The 12,289-nt window shown below is 40.5% G+C and overlaps 1 protein-coding gene across 1 annotated transcript in view; it reads right to left on the reverse strand.

Moving 5' to 3' along the window:
• Positions 1–11,821, reverse strand: part of LOC103384437 (CD109 antigen-like) — a 16,811-nt gene extending 4,990 nt beyond the window's left edge. The window contains 23 exon segments of the mRNA XM_025058882.1: positions 293–404; positions 490–666; positions 1,564–1,702; positions 1,814–2,032; positions 2,525–2,638; positions 2,771–2,888; positions 2,986–3,067; positions 3,161–3,230; positions 4,270–4,425; positions 4,529–4,699; positions 5,759–5,821; positions 5,910–6,014; positions 6,141–6,332; positions 8,128–8,237; positions 8,322–8,442; positions 8,563–8,674; positions 8,769–8,850; positions 9,807–9,846; positions 10,134–10,256; positions 10,352–10,585; positions 10,663–10,691; positions 10,777–10,925; positions 11,075–11,821. Of these exon segments, the coding sequence (XP_024914650.1) occupies positions 293–404; positions 490–666; positions 1,564–1,702; positions 1,814–2,032; positions 2,525–2,638; positions 2,771–2,888; positions 2,986–3,067; positions 3,161–3,230; positions 4,270–4,425; positions 4,529–4,699; positions 5,759–5,821; positions 5,910–6,014; positions 6,141–6,332; positions 8,128–8,237; positions 8,322–8,442; positions 8,563–8,674; positions 8,769–8,850; positions 9,807–9,846; positions 10,134–10,256; positions 10,352–10,585; positions 10,663–10,691; positions 10,777–10,925; positions 11,075–11,154 (2,798 nt within the window). The 5' untranslated portion in view covers positions 11,155–11,821.
• Between the last annotated feature and the right edge of the window lie 468 nt (positions 11,822–12,289).

The raw sequence follows: 12,289 nt of genomic DNA on the forward strand, positions 1-12,289 counted from the left end.
AGCAGATACTGGTACACAAGCCTAGAGTGCCCTCTAGTGGCTGTCAGTGTCATTCATAAGGCAGTACATTTAAAATAAAAGTGCACTACACACTACTTTTGAATAGATTTTTGGACAGTGTGATTAATCGCAAGAAGTCATACGATTAATCGCACTGTAAAAAAAAAAATGTAACCGTTGCCCAGCCCTAATAAAAAAATATTTTACTAAAAATCTGTCAAAGCCTTTGAGACGATTCAAATGAATCTCCACAAGCCAGAACATCAAAGGATAAGTACTAGGCACTGTTTACTTTTTTAGTAAAAGTCGAGTATAACCTCACCATGTGTTTCCCAGAGCGTCTCTGTCCCTGAAAGCACTGAAGGAACCGTCGTCTCGTTGGTAGAGCAGCTGTCGCTGGTAACCTTAAAGCAAACAACAAAGGAACGATTCAATTGAGAAATAAAAATAAAATAAATAACAGTAAACAACTGAGGAGAAACGTCTCACCCGCCATCAGTCGCTCCATGGCCTTTTGTCTGATGCCGTCTTTATTCACATCCATCATTTCAAGGTAGTCGAGAACATAGACACTAGGGGTGAAGTGGATCAGGTTCTGCTCCCCGCAGCCCACTGGCATCGGGGTCAGGGAGTCCATATTATCAATGGACAAGCCCAGGAGATCACCTGCATGAAGCGGAGCAGACAGGACACTGGTCACTGACAAGACGGACATCTGACGGATCAACTGTTTACATGCAATATTTGAAAAACTGAGTTTAGAACCAACACAGGCTGCCACAGGAGGCGCCATAACGGGGTGGAATACAGTGGGGCCCCGAGATACAAAATTTCCGAGTATGAGTAAGCAACTTTTGCAAGATATGCCTCGAGATACGAGGAAACATCTAGCTCCATTTTTGCCACTCGACACTGTGTGGCGCTGTCTCACTCGCTGTCCCTCTCTGGGTTATTTGACCCATTTTTATAACAATAATATAAATTTTTTCTTAAGTATTAACATGTCGGTTCCATAGTGTAGCGGTTAGCACGCCTGCCTTGGAAGCAGAGAGTCCTGGGTTTGAGTCCACTCAGATGTGGTTCAAAAGAAGATAAGACAATAAGGTAGTTCAGAAAAAACAAATTCTTGCCTCTCTGCCATGACGGATCCCAGGACCCTTCAGTTTGACACCACAGCTGTTCAGCATATGTAGCCACTGTTAACATTCCTGACAGTTTCCCATTCTGGATCAGTTCCACATTTTATACAAATTTAAATATCCTTTATCGCCAATATTTAAAGCAGTGGTTCTCAAAGTGGGGGGCGGGGCCCTCCTAGGGGCCGTGAAGTTACCGCAGGGGGGCGCAATGGGACAAATGTTTTTTTTTATTATTATTATTTTTTAAGACGTGTGATGGCAGGTTTGACCAATTATAGCACTCCAATCACTAATCCAAACAGACACAGAAATGAAGGCAGCTGTTCTATATATCTGTAACTGAACAGACGTGGTATCACAAACATACATTTCACCATGATAAACCCGCCGCTGGCACAACAGGAGATATAAACGTTATACGTACCAGAGAGAGCCACATAAGTCCTCTGGCTGCCCGGAATCACATCTGGTGGGAAGGAGAAGGAGATGGAATCGGAATAGTTCTTCTTGAGAGCCAGCTCCAGGAACAGAGTCTGTGTGAAGGTCTGTTCAACTCCCTCGGGCTTCAAAAGTAGGAGAAAAAAATAAAACAACACCACCGTTAACACAGGATTACTTTGTGTCCACGTGCATCATGCTCAGGTGAGATTTCATCCAATCAAATCGCCGCGTACCTTCACGAACACAATCTGCACCAGGCTGTCTGAGCTCTCGGCACATACGGCGTCCACTGATATTTCCATTTCACCAAGAGCTACGGGTCTTATAGGGAAGCGGGCCACGGCGGTGGTGTGACCTCCTATGGTGAGTTTCTGAGCATTTGTCACAGAGACGTCGCCTTCCTTTGCCAGAACAAACTCAAAGGCCGCACTCTGTGCAAGGAGCACGATAACCTGCAGACAAAAAAAGAAAAAAAAAAAGGAATTCCTATAAATGCTCGGCAAAAGAGTTTAAATATTAAGTTTTTAGAAAGTGAAAAAAGTGTGACATGTCAGATCAGTTAAAGCAGCGATTCCCAACCACTGTTCCGCGTGCATTGAGCGATCTTCAGGTGAACCGTTTAAAAAATATTTGGTTAAACTAATTGATCCAAAAAATATTATTTATTTAGTGCAAATGCACAGTGACAGGCCGAACATTGATAGGTTATTCCACTAGGTGGCAGGAGATGGTTCTGAAAACTAGAGCGATTCAGAGATTTGTTGAAGACCTTTGTACGTGTCTTTCTTCAATCCCTGTGGGTATCTCAGTGTTGTGTTCAACTAAACAGGCCCAGTCTTCAGATCTATCATTAGATGATTGTATTTTCCTTTGATGAGGTTGTGCCGTGGCTCAGATGCAGTTCACACATCAGACGGAAATCGCCAAAATTCAGCTTCTCGTACCGTAAGCTCCATCTCTAAGTGGTTGATGACGTTGATCTCCAACACGATCTCCTCTCCTCTGATGAGGTATGATGGGACATTGAGAGACAAGGTGAAATCTTTCAGAACTGGCAGCTGTGAGAATAAAAAAATAATAAAAAAAATCAGTAATATTTTTCCTAACAGGAGAGTTCTTCTGAAAAAAAAAATAGAATAAAAATGTTACATTCAAAACAATCCAGTGGCGTCCTTTGAACATCTGTTTACCTTTATTGGCACAGGAGTGAAAGACAAACCCAGGCTGGCTGACATTATCAGAGCCACAGCTCCAAGAGAATCAACAGTATCTGGAACGTTGACGTCACCCGTCGTCCACGTGTGTTCACTGAGAGAAAAACATTTTTTTATTAGATTTAAATTTCATCCGTAACTAATGACGACTGCATGAGTTCTTTACCACCTTAACGTAACGTGGTTCTCACCTAACTGTCCTATCAGACCACAGTAAGGACGCCGTGGTGTCCAACCAGTGGCTCCAGGATTTCTCCATCAACTGAACACCATCTTTGAACACATAAAAAATAGACGTGATGAGGTGGAAATCAAATATTTAATTTAAGAATGACATTTAAAATTATTTAAAATAAAAAACCTAACCACTCTCTGATCCATCACACTGCATTTGTCTGTGTCGTGTGGCGTTGGTCAGCAGCCAGACGCAGCAGTCCTGTGCGTGAGAGTCAGAGGAAAAATGAGAAAGTCAAGTCGAGTCGAGTCACACCAGGTGACTGTGACTTTAAACAAGTGTAAAACTTTAAACTGCCAGAGGAGAGTTCCATCTTAAAATGATCCAATCACACCTAGTGAATGTGTTGTTTTTTTTTAATGTCATCATCGGACAAACTGAGGTTTTTTTTTTGTTTTCTCAATCCTAGCGATGCCTTTAGGCCTCGGGCCACAGACCGAGCAGACTAGAGTTACAAGCTCTGAGGAAAAAGCAGTCATTTCGTCCACAAAACACACAGATCTGTTACATCCAGAACAACTGGTTTCAGAGTCTGAATGCATTTCGACAAAAGTTGGAAAAGTTCCATAACAGACAACAGCGATGTGAACAGTACTGTGAGAATAACGCAATATCATTTCCTCACAATGATTCTGTTTAGTTACTGTGTGTTTCGAATAATTTGCTTTAAGGCAGAGGTTCCAAACCTCTGGCCCAGGGAACACTCCCGGGCCCTGAACCCTTAACACAGTGGTTCTCCATTAATAATATTAATAATTTGAACTTTATTGACCCCATATTTGGGGAACTCTTGTGTTAGCAGCAGATATGCTGTCAACATGTGGTTCCTCTGGGAATCGAACCCAGGACTCTCTGTTCTCCACCTCTGAGGCAGGTGTGCTAACCGCTACACTATGGAAGAAATTATTACCCCACCGACCCACACCCCCGCAAATTGAAATACTATTGAGAACCTGGTAACATGTATATTTTTTTTAGCTGTACAAACCACTGTATGAGGTGCTGCCACCTAGTGACTGGAGGCTTGTTATCATTCAAGCATTACAGCAGTGGTACACTTATGTCCAGCGTGCCATATCCCATAGAAAGCCCCTCATACTCCCCCTGGGACCCCAATGCATACACCCCCAACCCCAGGGGGGCCCCGCCCCAGTATTTGAGAAACACTACCTTAACATAAAACGACAGTAGCCCCTGAGTTCAGTGGAGTTTGAGAACCTAATTTTAGAAGTGGTCACACCTGTGCGTCCGCTGCGTCTCGGCCGGCCACAGGAGCGCTGTCATTGTGCATCCCTATGACCACAATTCCCAGTCGGGATCCTGGTTCCAGAGCAGAAACGGTGAGTGACACCTGCTGACCCGGCTGGGCCTGGGGGCTGCTCCAGCTGAGAGAGATCTGCAGGACGAAGCACACGCAACCACAGGCTCAACCCAGAGAATTAGTCAAGGACGACCGTTACCAGCAAAGAACTATGGGAGATGGTTAAAGGCCCTATTACGTCGTGTGGTTGTTTCACAGGTACGTGACGTTTGTCGCTGGTGACCTCTCCATCAGGGAGGACGTGGTAGACGGTGACGCAGGCCTCGGGATACCAGGAAAGGGTTGGCGTCAGAGAGAATGAGGGCGAGTTCCTCGTTCCTGCGTCAAGTACCCGACCTTTGGAGCTCACCTGGAAGTACAGAGGTAGAGAACAGTTGTTTATTTTTTTTGATCAGTTTTATGAAAGACAATATGTCCACAGTGTGTGCGATCATGTGCAACACAAAACACGATAAAGTGCACTTATAATTTATTTATATTGTATTTATTTATTTATGTATGATGTATATACTTATATATAACTTAATAATTTATATTTATATATATTTTTATTTATAATTACAATTTTATAATTTTATATAATGCATTCATTCCTGTTATTATTACACTGCAACGTATGCATGTATATATATATTAACATATATATATATATATATATACTAGAAGTGACAAAAAAATAAAGAAATTAAAATAATGCGCAGACTATATATTAAACAAATTTAAAAAAATAAATTAAATTTAAACGAAGCTTTTATTATTTCTGTGCGGCCCAGGACCAAATGATTCACGGCCCAGTACTGGTCCCCAGCCCATTGGTTGGGAACCCTGGCTTTGCAATAAAAACATTAATGGCAACACAAAGAGCATAATTTAACTTAATTTAATTTTAAAACAAACAAATAACAAAATAAATAAAAATATACAAATAAACAAAAAAATAAAATAAATATATAAAAAGTATTTTTTTAAAATAAAAGAATGGACGAAATTTTACAATAAATAAAAGTAAGATCTAAGTCCGTCAACACACCAGGCTGTGAACAGTCAACAGGTTGTTTACCAACAACTTGTGATCTAGTTACACAAGCCCGTAAATTGAGGTGAGGGTTAGTAAAAAAAACTAGTTTTTATTGTAAAATCTTGTGACTAGTTTTTGTCTTCGAGACCTTATCAATACAATGGTGAAGAAATAACAGAGGCTGGACCATAATATTGTATTACCACAAGACACAGATTTCGGGAAACGTATTGAAACATAAAAAGGAAACGCTGAAACTGGAAACAAGGTCCTGATCAAATCTGATACAAAAAGGATCGAGTTCAGAAAGATAAAAAAAAAAAAAAAACCACAGAAGTGACGCAGGTTCGACTTCTACTAATTTCCCAAAATTCTTATTTCCTACTTTACCACAAAGTGAAGTGAAGTCAGTTTGAATGAGCTCTCCACGTTGACATGGAAACTTGATCCAACCTGGAAATTAAAAATATTTACCCATCTTCATTACAGACAGAAGAGGATTTTTTTTTTCTTTGCATACAACAAATATGTTTAAGGTTACCTGTGCCGGTAGGGAAGCGATCGGGGCGATGTGGATGTATGAGTTACTGGGCGACACAAAGTCGTTGTAGACCCTCAGAGTCTCCTCGCTGGATTTAAATAACGCCTGAACGTAAAGATGAATAAATGATGACGTGAATATTTTTTTTCCTCTCTTTGTCTCGTTGTTTTGTTACGTCCTGTTTTCCTGGAGCGTCAACATCGAAGGCGCTGCGTGTCAAACATTACTCACCCGAATAAAAAGTATCTCCACCAGATCCTGTAATTTAATATTAACGTGGACGTCCCCGTCCTGTGGCACTGGGAAGGTCAGAGTTTCCGTGTCAGCGATCTCCGTAGATTTCAGCTGAGTTACTTCGAGCACAACCGTCTCCGTCAGATCCTGCGAGCTGAGAGGTTCTCCGTTGTACCTGGAGATCATGAGCTGTGAAGTACATCAGAGTAGGTCAGTGTTTCCCACACTTTTTTTTTCTGGGGACCCGTGTTTTAAAAGTTACAAACCTTCGCGACCCAAGTCAATAGACATTATTCATAAACTCGTGTGAAACGATGATGCGAGACGACCCAAAAAAAAAAAAAATTTAGACAGACGGCAACCACAGAGATTAGTGTCTTTCGAGCTCAAAGAAAAAAAAATCCAGTTGCTTAGAACTAAACTCGGATAACTTGACGAATCTTCACAGACAAAGATTTAAAATAAAAACAGAGTAAAATTGGAAAAAAGAGAATTCAAATTACTTGACCTGGACGAATCTTCACAGACAACAACGGACGGCAACGACTTTTTCTTCCATAAAATTACAAAAAATTCAAAATAAAGTTTCAAAATAAAAACATAGAGCAAAATTGGAAAAAAGAGAATTCAAATTAACCGTCACGCGGTTAGTGGTGGCTCAGTGGTTAAGGAAGCGGACTTGGGTCTGGAAGGTTTCAGGTTCGAGTCCACCATCTGCCAATTTACCAGGGTGCTCAAAGCTGCCCCCTAGTGACTTTGGTGATGGGTTAAAAACAGAGGTCACATTTGGTTGTGTGCTGAGTCGCAATGACAATGAATTAATTATTAACTTCCACATACGGATGGGATTTGACCACTGCATTTACCCCATCTAGTGGTCAAGTGTCAACTGTCTATTGTAGACTTTCACTTTAAGACACCTGTATTCTAAACTGAACTCTGGTGGGCCACATAAAATGATGAGGCGGGCCATATTTGGCCCACGGGCCTTGAGTTTGAAGTATGCGCTTTAGTTGGTTATTTAAGAACGAGAAAGAAAAAAAACAAACGAACCTGCCTCCCAGCTGTAGTATTGTACAGTATTTATATTACATAAAAACAAATTTAAAAAAAAATATCTGCAGGGGTGAGAAGGAGGAGAGAACTGAACACTGAAATCTGATGTGGCCCTAATGAAATGGCACAGTGGCAGCTGTGGCTCTCATTGGCTTATTTGAGTTTGTGATACATCTGAATTCTAAGTACAGTAATACCTCGAGATACGAGCTAGCCTTCGAGTAGATTTTTGCTTCAAGATACGAGTAAGGATTTGAGATACGAGCACGCTTACAGACGCTGACGCTAGGTGGCCGAGCACTCGGAGCAGCCCCCGCCGCCTTCCGCGAGTCTTCAGTATTGTGTTTGCGTTATCTATGTGATTTTTTTTCTCTCTGTTTTGTGCATTATTCTTCATAATAGTGATGAGTCCTAAGAGAGTGAGTGTTGAGGATGGTGGTGAGAAGAAGAAACGCACGATGACCAGAGAAATAAAGCAGGGAATTGTCGATAAATATGAGCGTGGTGCTCGCTAAAGAATCGAAAAAAGCAAAAAAAATTTAAAAAAAGAAAAGTTTAAAAAATATGTTCGTTAAGTTAATTCTAATTCTATTATATGTTACAGGTGTACATTTAAGGTACGCCATGGAACCAAGTCTATGTCCGGACCAACTCTCTTCCCTCCTACTCCTCCTCATGCCGCCATTAGCCGCTAATGTATGTCTCTATAGCGATTAACAACAACAACACTGTTTTTTCCATTGTTATTAGCACTAATAAGGGAGTTTTTTAGAGGGCTGGAATGAATTATTTTTTCTGTTATGTTATGCGGAAAAAATGATTTGAGATCCGAGCACCTGGAGTTACGAGCTCGGTCCTGGAACAGATTGTGCTCGTATCTCGAGGTGTTACTGTACTGGGATGAACGGAGCCGTAAAAATTCACTTACTTTTGTAGAGAAGTTTAGAGATGGTTTGATTGACGGTGGATAATCGTGGAACCTTAGCTGGTATGTGTTCTGGAACAGGCGGACCTCCACGGTTCTTTTCTCATCAGACCCTACAGGAACAGGAGATGCAGTGACATCACTCCGTGGTCTGAAGGGACTACTTCATACGTTGTTTCACCAGGTTTGAGTCTCACCAACGAAACTGCTGGTAACACTGGCTGCGACCAGCACTCGGACTTCACCACTGACTCCTGAAGAAGCGAGAAGGGTTTGAAGTTGGTCTTTGCTGAAGGAAAACTGAGTCGACCCATAAATCTGAAAAAAAAAAAAAAAAAATTGCAAACAATGTCCTGACAAAAGCCCAGTGAAAAAGCAGATAAGGATAACGCTGATAAAGATTTTTTCCCATGAACTCCAACAACAATTATCACTGACCTCTTTACTTTGTGTTAGCTCGTTTGCTAAAGCTGCGCGGTCCATATCCTTGTCTGGGGCCAAACGGACTGAGATGGTTAGAGTTCCCCCTACAGGCTGACCGCTAGGGTAACTGAACAACAGTGAATTAAATTTTTTTATATTTTTTAAACATATGTCCAATGTTGTAAATGTTCTGTTATTGAAATGTATTCAGTTTTACCCACAATGCTCTGACTGATCCTGTGAGATCTTCGTCAACAAGAATCTGCGGCTTTGTGCTGATTATCACATCAAAGTGAGGACGCTCTGCAAGAATCGACGAGTAACAATAACGACAAATTATTGACATGGATGTTTAAGTTTGCGACCTTCTTAAGGTACGTGTAACGAAATCTCAACTTTCTCTTGGTCTGATTGGCGCTAAAGATCATTTAAGATGTAGATCAAAAACATTTTGATAAATATAGTACGTATTGTATTATATTTATCCAAATACTACATGATACAATATGACATAGTACGATACAATACAATATAATATAAAATAATTTAAATTTATACCATATTATTCAATATGATACGATACAATATGATATGATTCAATATAAAAACTGTTGACTAATAATTATAATTACATTTTATTTGTATAAATGTCCAACTATAGACCAGTGTTTCCCAAACTTTTTTTTCGGGGGACAGATATTTTAAAAGTCAATAGACATTTTTCGTAAACTCCTGGGGAACCTGATGCGAGACGACACCCCCGCCCAAAAAAAAACTCTTGCGACCCACCTGAGGGTCGCGACCCAGTCTTTGGGAAACAATGCTATAGACCAGGCGTGGGCAAATGTAAAACATATAACATGTAAAAGTCATACTTAAAGCCTGAAATGCTAAAATGCTTTTATCATTTTCTAAGCCATCTATTGGAGAAACGTGGGTATTGCAGGGAAAAGGCAGAAGTATAATGATAATATAAATATAATTTGGAAACGTTTGCCGGGCCGGATTAAAAAGCTGAACGGGCCACATCCGACCCCCGGGCCTTAGTTTGCCCATGCCTGCTACAGACACAGTATGTCATACTGTTTTTTAGTACAAACATAATAGGAGATTAAAAAGTAAACACTTAGGGATTTGTTCACAGGTTATAAATAAATTTCCAAACAGGTTTTCCTTCACGCCGACGTCAGCAGAAATCCTAGTCGTAACTTATACTTTACTTAGACAACGTTACAAAAGTAAAAATATATCTTTGTCACCTTCATGATCCACAGTGAATTTTTTCTCGTCAGTCACACCCTGCAGAGATACACAGAACGAAAAGATTGGAAAAAGATTCTTTTGTCAAGGTTTTACAAACACCAGTTCCTGAAAAATTGGTTCTGATTTCCTTCAACATCTTCATGAATTTTAAGGATTGTTTTTCCAGTGTTTTCACAGACAGAGAACTTTGATTTAATTCTTAAACAAAAAAATGAGTTGACATCACATGAAATTACATGAATTTGAATTTTAGAAAAATATTTGTTTAGGCAAAAATATATCTTTTTTTTCTCATCACTACTTGAATCTGGACAATACCGTACATGTATTGTTGTCGTGATTGTCCACTGTCCAAGAAGAGCTGTCTGGGATAAAGAAAATTCCTGCAAAACAATGCCCAGATTCCCCGTGGACTCCCACCAGTCGACAATATTCCCACTGGGATCCTGTATGAGACAAAGACAAATCCATCAAACCTCGCCAAGACGAGACAATGGCCACAAAAACAATCTGTCCGGCCTGTGCTGGGACGGCAGCCCACCTGCACGGACACCTTGACTTTCCCGTTGAACGGGAGATTGTCCAGCTGCACAGAAACCACTCTGGCTCTCACGGTGTCTCCGGGTCGGTAGTGTAACCTGTCAGTTTGGATGAGGGTCGAGACATTCCTCAGGTTGTATCTCAGGCTGATAGTGTCGGTGAAAACGACGCTACTGCCCCTGTGTCCCGTCACCGTCAACGTAAAGAGGGAATTGTGGGGAAGAGAGCCATTAATCTGGAGGAGTGGAAATATGAGTTAGTCATGTGGATTGGATGATGAGGAACAAAAATTAAAAGGGTGAACGTACTCACAGCAGGAAGTGTTAGGACCTTGGTCACACCTTTTAAAAAATATTTTAAAAAATTAATATTTCAGGTGAAGTCAAACTGCGTGGTCGTAGATCAGTGTGTGATCGACTCTCCTACCTCCATCATACCCCGCTGTCTGCGTCACTCTGATGTCACCATGTGCCAGTTCGGCCGTCACCGTACCACCGGTGTTTGTTAAGATGGTGACAGCCAGCGAGGTGGATGTCCCAGCATGCAACACTTCTGGACCAGAGATCGCATACATTCTATATACCAGAGGGAGTAATAAATACTTTTTGACAACTAGTTGAAGTGTTTAACAGAACACACAAAAAAAAAATTTTTTGACAACTGGTTGAAGTGTTTAACAGAACACACACAAACAAAAAAAAAAAACTTGATGAATTTTACTCACGCAGATGGACTCTGACTCGAAACAAGAACAAAACAAAGCCCACATCCCAAACACACGATCAGGGTCCTGGTCCAGTCCATGGTTCGGTTCCCACGACAACTCGTCTAACTTCACAGAACAAACTGACAGGAAAGAGAACTTCCACAGGTTTATCTGACCTGAACTCCACCTCCTTTTTTTCACACACACACACACTCTGCTACTCACACTATCACATGTATAACCCTTTGTTAGAGACAATAAAGAAGTGAAACGGTGGTAGAGGGGAAGGGTGCCTGGGGGACGTTATCTCATCTGTCTTTTCAGCAAATGACAACTCCTTCTCCTGTCGGGGGCAAAAAGAAATATTATGGTTTAACTCAGTCCGACATAAAAGAAAGAAAATAGAATTGAAATGCCAGGAGGACAGGTGGTACAGTGTGTAACAACACAACAAGTCAACAGGGAGTGTTCAGGGTTGGAGTGGAAATGGAGACGACTTTCGGTATCGGGATAGTTTGCCTAAACGGTTCTCTTTCTGAGATTAACCTCTTTTCTTAACAACAAATCCACTCAAATACATCTTAACAGTAACAAATCATATGTTCAGAACAGGAGAATAAACTGATTGGCTGTGATTGCTAACGACATGTAGCACTTAACATTTCCAGCTACAATCGTACAAAGCAAAGACATTTAACAACAAACTCCAGCCTTAATAATAACTTGACTTTTAGCAACATAATAAATATATAAATAAATAAATTGCGGAGTGTATGTTATAACTTGACTTTTAGCAATATAATAAATAAATAAATAAATTGCGGAGTGTATGTTAATTCTTTAAATGTAATCTGCCTGCGACCGAAGTTTGTGTTCGTGTTGTACTTTTATTTTGGTAACTGTTGATTTTGCGGAACTTCCTGTGAAGCGGAAGTTCAACTTTGAGGGAGAGCAAATTCACAGTAAGTAAAGAAAATGAATGGAAAAAACGTTAAACTAACAGAGATCGTACAGCAACATTTAGAAGAAAAAAAAACAATTCAACAATTCATACATTTTACTCTGCGTAAATTGTAAAAGTTTCCTGTGACGTCACCTCCTCTCGATTTCAATTAAAACAGTATATAAAAACACACACTGGGCTGCGCCAATTGCCTTTGATAGAGTTTGTAGAATTTTGGAACTACTTGAGAAATAATTTATGTTCCGGATCAGTGAAGAAATGATTGATCG

This window comes from Cynoglossus semilaevis, chromosome 1 (genome assembly GCF_000523025.1).
Source record: "Cynoglossus semilaevis isolate Cse_v1.0 chromosome 1, Cse_v1.0, whole genome shotgun sequence".
Classification (NCBI taxonomy): domain Eukaryota; kingdom Metazoa; phylum Chordata; class Actinopteri; order Pleuronectiformes; family Cynoglossidae; genus Cynoglossus; species Cynoglossus semilaevis.